Source organism: Taudactylus pleione, unplaced genomic scaffold (genome assembly GCF_031769625.1).
Source record: "Taudactylus pleione unplaced genomic scaffold, aTauple2 ptg000029l, whole genome shotgun sequence".
In the NCBI taxonomy this organism is placed as follows: Eukaryota; Metazoa; Chordata; class Amphibia; order Anura; family Myobatrachidae; genus Taudactylus; species Taudactylus pleione.
In genome coordinates, this window is record NW_028284431.1 from 2,264,218 (window position 1) to 2,273,053 (window position 8,836).

General features: G+C 43.5%; 1 protein-coding gene across 1 annotated transcript in view; it reads right to left on the bottom strand.

Moving 5' to 3' along the window:
• The window catches only part of LOC148539116 (formin-I-like), a 275,411-nt gene extending 267,104 nt beyond the window's left edge, over positions 1 to 8,307 (bottom strand). Inside the window, exon 1 of the mRNA XM_088451832.1 lies at positions 8,176 to 8,307. Within this exon, the coding sequence (XP_088307958.1) occupies positions 8,176 to 8,208 (33 nt within the window). The 5' untranslated portion in view covers positions 8,209 to 8,307. The remainder of the gene's footprint in view (positions 1 to 8,175) is intronic.
• Between the last annotated feature and the right edge of the window lie 529 nt (positions 8,308 to 8,836).

Here is an 8,836-nt window from a genome sequence, read left to right on the forward strand (position 1 = left end):
TATTTCTACATAGGCCTTGTAATTTTTGCAGCACCCCTTTTTTTTTAATTTTGGTTTTGGAGTGATTTCGTTGTGTTTTTGTTTTTTTAATGTGGATTCCCTATTGTTTGATTAATCCACACACTTTTCTCACCCACAGAGGAACAGAGGCGTCGGCAAGAGGTCGAAGATTGTGTGGCACACATGCGCCAAAATGTAATTGGGGTGCTTGTGGCCCTTGACCGGCTGTCTGGCATCCTTCGGCAGTAGTTTTTTTTTGTTTTTATCTTTTTCTAAATAAATTGTTTATTTCTAATATACGTTCTGCCTCAATCGTTTTTTCAAAACCAAAGATAGTTAACCCTGACATAAGTAGACTGTTCCTGCAAGGTTTTGCATTTTTTAAAAATTAGATTGGGTTTTGTATTTGTATGTAAAACACCCTCAAGAAACACATAACAGTAACAATGTCATTTCCCTTTTTGTGTGTAGTGTCAATTAGATATTTCTACATTTTACAGGTTCCTAGTTGGTGGGCAAGCTGCTTAGGCGAATCTTACAAAGCCAAATGATTGGACAGGCTTCCTTTTGGTGTGGGTTGGGAACCTGAAAACATATTTCATTTTTGCTCAACTGGCGTCAGTACTGGATTACCCCTTAGTCAAATGTAAGGTGTGTTAACCTGGTTAAACTTGCTGGTAACGTCCAAAAAAAGGACGAACATTTAACTCTCCAAACATTTATTCACAACATAACTGAGAAATCAAAGTGGTCACTCATAAAAAAAAACACACAGTGATAATCTCAAATACAACACATACCAATAAAAAAAAAAAAAAAAAAAACAAATCAAGAACTGGTTGAGGAAGGACCATGCCAAAATGATTCCACAAACATGGCGTTGCGATATGGGTTCCAGAATATATTCCCAAAATGACCAGATCCAGGTTTGGTAAGGGTAGCATGAAGTAGTGAGCGTTGTAGTGCCAAAGATTATGTGAACAAACCGAAGATGGTGAAAAAAAGAAAACAAAATTAGATGTTCGCAAACAAACACATTAGGTTTAAACACTGTTTTGTTAAAACTTACCTAAAAAATCTGGCCACCACATCATCGCGTATGGCCCCCCCACATACTGACCTCCGACCACCCTCGGGGGGGCCATCCTCAGGTAAGGCATCCTCTGGCTGCATTGGGACACCACTCCTTATGGCGATGTTGTGAAATATCCCACACAGGACGACAATTTTCGACACCATATCCGGCAAATACATGAGCTCGCCACCAGAGTGGTGGAGGCATCTGAATCGGCCTTTTAAAAGGCCGATACAGCACTCCACCACTTGCCTGGTGGCTGTAAGTGCGGAATTAAACGCACTTTGTGGGCCTGGTGTGGGAGCCAAATAAGGAGTGAGCAGCCAGGACATGCAAGGATATCCACTGTCTCCTATGGAAAAGAATTGACAACATCAGGAACACTGTGTATCAAGCTTAACATTGTTATGTACTAAAGCTCTCCACTTACCCAGAAGCCACGCATCACCAGCTTGTAGGTTGGTTAATTTGTGCCATATCCCTGATTGCCGGATGACGAAGGAGTCATGTGCACTTCCGGGTAATTTAGCATTCAGGGACAGGATCTGGAGGGAGGCATCACATACCACCATTACATTCAGGGAGTGATAGTGTTTCCTGTTTCGAAATATGGCCTCCAGCCGTGCTGGAGGCTGAAGTGGTATGTGAGTACCATCCACAACCCCTATGATGTGTGGGAAGGCAGCTATTTGGTAAAAATTGGCCTGGGCCACACTAAGGGCACCCATATCCAAAGGCATTTGAATAAAATGATGGAGGTGCTTGAAAAGTGCCTCCATCACTGCCCTCAGGATCCGGGAAAAGGAGGATTGGGAGATGCCCGCCACTATTCCCACCGTTGTTTGAAATGATCCTGAGGCACAGAAATGTAACACCGCCATAAATTGCGTAAGTGGTGGTATTGCTGTTGGACTGTCAATTTGCCGCTCAAGATCACTTTCTATTAATGAGAGAGTGTCTATGATGATTTTGGGAGGTAGACGGTAGCGTCTTAAAACCTCATCATCGGGCATTCCAAAAAGGGTGACACGTGTTCGAAATATCTGGGGCCTTGCATGCCTACGATGCCTACGCCTGGGACGAGATTGAGGTTGGTCGGCTTCCGGGAGCATGGCCAGAACAATCTGCCCCAGATCAACCTGAAATTCAAAGATTTCAAAGTAAGGCTTTTGACCCACCCCAAAACTATATTAAAACAACTTAGCTTGATGATACCATCCATTGCTGCTTACATGCCGGGGTATTGTCATGATACGTCCAAACTGAAAATAAACACCAAAATTACTTGACACATTTCACTCTGTGCATTTTTGTTTAAAAATTTTGTGCTAAACCAAAGTTAAAATATGCCAAACACCCATTTAGCAAAACAGCAAAGCGACATTTAACACAGTACATCAAAATGGGTCGAAATGTTGGCACAAAAAGCGAAAGTGAAACCACCAAAAAGTTAGAATGATTATTAAGCTGTTAAAAATGCGCAAATTAGTTACCTAATACAAGTCACAAGAGTAACTACTAAAAATGCGCTAATTAGTTCGCTAATACAAGTGTCAAGAGTAACTACTAAAAATGCGCTAATTAGTTCGCAAATACAAGATAAAAAATGGACTTACCAAGAGCAAATATATAAGAGTCAAAATCAAAAGGTCTTTTGGGTCGAAAATAAACAAAATCTAAAATAGAAGAAATTATGGATCCAAAAATTACAAAAAATAAGAAACACAATGAAACAACAATTGAACAAAAGTTAGACTTCACAAAACTCACCAAATCAAGAAACGAGGTCCCAAAAATATAAACCAACAAAGATAACGGAAAAAAAAAACGCAAATCTAACCAACAAACGAATCTCCAACCGCCAACTCCTTTCTACGCAATCAATAAACTCCAGCCAAGATAACCTCCAACAATCCAAAAACGCCACCTCGACTTGAGACACACCAAGCCATAAATAGTGTTTCGTTTCCCGCACAAATTAAGGAGGGATCATAGGGCCGCACATTCAATGATGCGGCCGCAAAATAAGGACGCATGTATAAATACGTCACGAAAACACATTCAAATTCTGGTGTATTTCTTGTTTGGACCTCAGACATGGCGACAGACCAGGGAAAAAATGCCCAAGAGTCAGGCGGTAAGTCTTTCATGCATTTTGTATCAATGATTAATTTGAAACATAAGATTAGGCAAGTTGTGATTTTGTGAATTCTGTAAATTTACACAAATAGATGAGGAGGATGACATGGAAGAGGCTGCTGGGCCCAGTATTCCGGCCAAAGCGGCCAAAAAAAAAAGGCAGCCACATTTCACAAGAAAGGAGATGGAGGTTTTGATCCAGAAGTGTGTGGACATCCTGCCACAGGCAGACAGGAATATGAGTCTAAGCCAGAAGTGGAGAATGTGGGAAGAGGTAGCCGTTGCTGTCAATAGGGTGGGTGATTATGTCCGTCTAGCCCGGGATGTCAAACGGCGGTAAGTAAACCCTTGCCCCCCCTAAAAACAAACCCCATTTTAAACCAAAGGATAATGGCTTCCATTTTTCCCCACAGATGGGGCGACTTCAAATATCGCCTAAAGCAAAAACTCGCGGACATTGCTAGGCATGCAAGGGGGACAGGTGGGGGTCCCACCCCTGTGTCATTGGAGTTGACGGATTTAGAAGAGCTGGCACAGGGGTGTGTGCAGCCTGTGGAGGTGTTTGGCGTGTCCAACATGGATACGGACATGCCAGACTTTGCGGCTCCTCATGTTGTCCCAGGTAAATCTTTGGATGTCATCAACTCTGAAATGTTATTGTGCCAATATGTAGATTGTAATGTGAGGCTTTTCTCTTTTTTCCTAACAGAGACACAGGCGGATGAGTCTGCTCCAGAGGGGAGCCTTGGCCGCCGAATTTCTGCTGGCTCTGCAGGGGAGGAACCAGTACATCCGGCTGAGGACCCTGCAGAAGCCAGTCCAGGACAATCCCACTCGCAGGCAGTGGCCCTCCTCACAGAACTCAATTTCAAATCGGATTCCCATACGGAGATTCTGCAGAGGATGGACGCCAGTCTGCTACGGGTGGCTGAGGCCCTGGAGCAAAATGCTGCAGCCAACGTGACCATTGGTCAGGCCCTGGCGGAAAATACCAGGGCCAACATCCGCATCGCCAATGCCCTGGAGCAGCTCGTTCGCCAGCACATGGTGGAGCCGACCTCCCTTCCTGCCGGAACATCAGGATCCTCCACCTCTGGCACAACATCAGCCAATCCTCCAAATGTGCCTAGCCCTGTGCCTAGTCCAGAGGCCACAACATCTGCCTCTGGACAGGCCAGCCCGATGACATCCCGGACCCGGTCGGGCGCCCTCCCTCCCCCATCCAAACGGGTGAAAAAACGGTGACAGCAATGGTGACTTTTCCCACAATCCTTCTGTGCTTGGCTCATATTCCTTTCTGGTCAAAACTTCCCTCTCCTTTCTTGTGAAATGTTTTTATTTTTTTGTTGTATGTTTATGTCAACAGTTATGTTGGGCCAATTTGTTTGATTTGGGAACATATCTTTGGGCAAAAAAGATGTCCCCACAATTTTAAAAATAAGTTTTTTTGTTTGAACAATAAATTGGAAATTAAACAATGACATTGGATTGTGAAATTATTGTACAAATGGGTTACATTTAATCTGGGCCAAAAGGCAAAAACTCGGCCAAAACAAAAGAAAAAAAAAAAAAAAAGGGCTCTTTAAGGAACGTTTAAAAAATCATATAATTCGACAAATTCAAGAGGCACAAATAAAATGGTGCGAAACTGAAAACATGATGACATTATTGTTACAATAGGCCCTAACCACCAAATTGCTGCCCAAATAAACCCCCCCAAATGTACGCAAATTGATTGTGTCATCCTGACATTAGCAGCTCTGAGTTCCACCTGCGTACGGTTTTGTGCTATCCCAAAAAACTGATGTCAAAACACATACCAAGCCGGGTCTCAATCCAACACTAATTGCTTTTCTGCCCTCCCGCGATTAATCGCAACAACATCGTGGAGTCCCGGGACGGAGGAGAAGGCCATCGCCAATGTGGTCGAGTAATCCAGACCCTAAGCTGTGCGAGCATTTGGAAGGGAAAGAGGATCATCCAGTGATGTAGGAGTCGGTCCGTACACATTTTACACTCGCATCTGCTAATGTATGTACGCCCCAAAAACGCCTCGCCACGCCTGCGTTTTTCCATCTCCACCCTCGTCAACACCCTAAAACGCCCTGTTCTGTCAATCACATTTGACATGTCACTTCCTGTACGCTATTTTAGGAACGAGTCCAAAAAAACTCGCAATCTGCAGTACGCACATGCGCAGTGTTACACCGACGCATGCGCGGTTATTCAACATCGGAACGCAACGAGCGTACTGCTGTTAATGAGCGGCTCTGAATGAGGGCCATTATCCTTTAAATAGCACTTACATAGGACCTGATTCAGCAAGGATCGCAACTGCAAAGCTGCACGCAGGCAGCTTTGTAAAACGATCCTTGCAAGCATGCAAATGCAGCAGGAGGTGTATGACACCCCCTGCTGAATTTGCAATCCCAGCATTGCGATGGAGGTCGATGTGCTGAGATCACCATCATGACCATCGGTTCTCAATGGTCGCGATGGTGGACGGAGCCGGGCGGCCGGCCAGCTGAGTAAGCTGGCTGGCTTGTGAGCCCAGCAAACTACGTACGTTCTCGCAGTCTCTGGGCTGGCCACTCCTGGAAACTGGGGCGGATGCACCCCGTTTCCAGGAACGGCGGCCGCCCCGCCCCCGCACCGCCACTTTAATGCCTCTGCCTGTCAATCAGGCAGAGTCATTCAATGACTAGCTCGTGTGCGGTAGCAGGACCCATTCTGCACACTTGCAGAATGGGTCCTGCGCATGCGCAGATTCCCGATGATCATGAATCTGCGTTCAGCAGTGCACTTGCAGGCACTGCTGAATTAGCCCCATTGTGCGGTATCAATCGGCTAATTATTTTTTTCCATTAAGGTAAAAACAAACACACAAATACTAGGGATTATGAAGCTACTACTAAAGGTACCCACAGAAATAACGATGTGCACACGATCAGCCAATGTATACGATTTCCCTTGAAACTCTCCCCGGCAGCTCTGCACACGATTTGCATATGATTTTGGTATCCAATCTTCATATGATCTCTCCTGCATCCAGACTTTTTACAGTGCATCGTGTCCTAGATTGTCAGATCTGCCCTACTGCATGACAGATCTGACAATGCGATGTGCGACCACATCGTGATCGTGAGTGGGGACTCACGATTTACTCAGGATTTGGCCATATTTTACACGATCTGTCGTTCCAATGTGTCGGAATTGGCCAGGTCGGGTAAAATATCGCTATGTGTGTGGGCAGCTTACGTCTTTGAACAATGGAAGAAAACTTTTCGATATATGTTAGTTTGTAGATGAAACCTATACAACCATAATGTTTGACCAAGAAAAGTTGAAAAACTGGTTGGGCTGGACTGAGCGTCTTCTGGCTTGACTGTAATCTTAACCGAGTTTGCAGGTATAGTGTTCGGTTTTTTTTTCTATTTATTGCTGTGTACGAGTAATGTCATGTATAATTTGTGTACGAGAAATGTATTATTGTCTCATTGAGGTATATATTATGAATAAAATGCTGTTTTACTTTGAAATAAGACTGAATTGCATTGATATTTTCATTGTTGCTTTGGGAATTCCTAACCGAAGTTATTGGATTTTAACTGTCTCAGTCTCATCGCCCATTCTTCGCAACCATATGGTTATTCAGCAGTCCGATAATTGACTGATCTGTGACAGAGCTGCATCTTTGTATACAGTCATTTGGATTTGCGAAGCTGCTGGTGGTCCTCTCAATATAAATCCCTGTTGGCTGTGACATTTGAATACTTTCGCCCAGTCAATGTATAGCGTATATCTCTGAATCAGGCACCTGGACCCACCTAGCGTACATCAATGTGCTCAGTATTATTATTACGCTAAGTAAATTGTGATTATGTATCATCCTTATGTTCTGTTATGTGCTGGTGAACATGGTTGCACTTGTTTGTTCATTTATTTTATATTTGGTAGCCACCACCGCTGGTATTGCCTATTACATTAACTAAAACATATTTCTTTTGGGAATGGACCACAACCCATGCCAATTTTGTGACGAGTGGCTTAAATTAATAACAGGAATTATCAGACATGTGGAAAATTTATGTGGGGGGAAGTTTTTTTATTACATTGCTCAGAATGCAGCTAGAAATGCAGCTAGAAATGCAACTGAAGCTAAATGGATTACAGATGAAGAACCAGACCACCTGTCCCTTCAGGAAGCAGCCAGATCGGCAGGGCAGGGGCTTGGCCGGCGCAAGGGGACTTGGCCGAGCAGCTCACTGTCATTTTGGCCCCAACCCCCCAAAACAATGCTGATATTACAGGCATTGTGATGCAGGGGGCGGGGCCAAAATGACACAATTCAGCATGAATTGCTCCACCCCCCACCCCCTTGGGGGTTTCTCAGGTTATCGCGGGGGGAGGCTTGTCTGCCTTTCCGGGAGCGGCACCCGATTTTCTGGAGGCTCCCAAATCAGGAGGGTAGGGAAGTATGGTCCAACTTGATATCTCACTTACAAAATCACAGTCTGCAAAATGATATTTCTGCACTGCTCTGTAACACTAAGTGCACAAGGTCTGTACTTTGGAAAGAATGTCATCATTCCACTCTGATTTGTCGCTGTGCAAATAGTTGTTCCTATACAAACACTCTACTCTCCATTTCCTAATGTTGTAATTTGACAGAAAACTATGTGCAAGTCAAGGCTCTTGGAGTCACCAAATCAAATACATGGCAAACATTTTGCATTTCATAAATGATCTACTGCATGTGCTATTTTGTTTCATGCTCTTAAATAAATATTACTATCCTCACCATGATTACATTCTGCAAGCAAGTTCACAGTTCTTATCATTCTCTTTATGCTAAGCTCTATTCCATAGCCAGTATATTTCTGTTACATGAGATAGTTAATTCCTTAACTTGTTTTTCTGCATAAATTCAAACATTTAACATTGTTGCTCAGCTGACTTACCTGGTTAGGTAAGTATGGCTTAATGCAGGTCATGACTTCAGTTAACCACCCACTGTCTGATTAGCCAGAGTTGTAGAGATGGGAGATCCACACATGCCACATTCACTGTAAAGCTTCTTGGTCTCTCTGTCCAGTTACTTCCTTGTGTAATCAAATTTCTCTTCAACTTCCTTGTTCTTTAGGATTTTTTTTTTTAAATCAAAAGAACAAATATTATCTCAATACTCAGTGATTTCTTATTGGTTTTACTTTGCTACTATAAACCCCTTAAAGGGACAATAGACTATTTAATAAGTTTCAGCTTCATCCCATATGTAACGTCTTATTTCAGTCCATGCCATGCAGTGGCTGCAGAGTTGAGGTTTTATTTCACCATAAATTTCTTCCCCACATACTTTCCTACTTTACGGACTGCTACAGGAACACATTTTCAGTGGGACGTTTGAGGTATATGTGAAGGATGAGTCCCACTTGTCCTTAGCACTGAAGGGGTTAAAAAATTTCAAGCATACATGGAAAGTAATTGCAGGGCAGCATGTTTATTTCATGTGTGTCTGGATTTACATGGCTGATCTAGTGACTCTAGTGGTCAACTCTAGTAGACAATACATATATTAGAGATGAACCGAGCCCACCTGAACTTCCGGGATCCGAGACACAG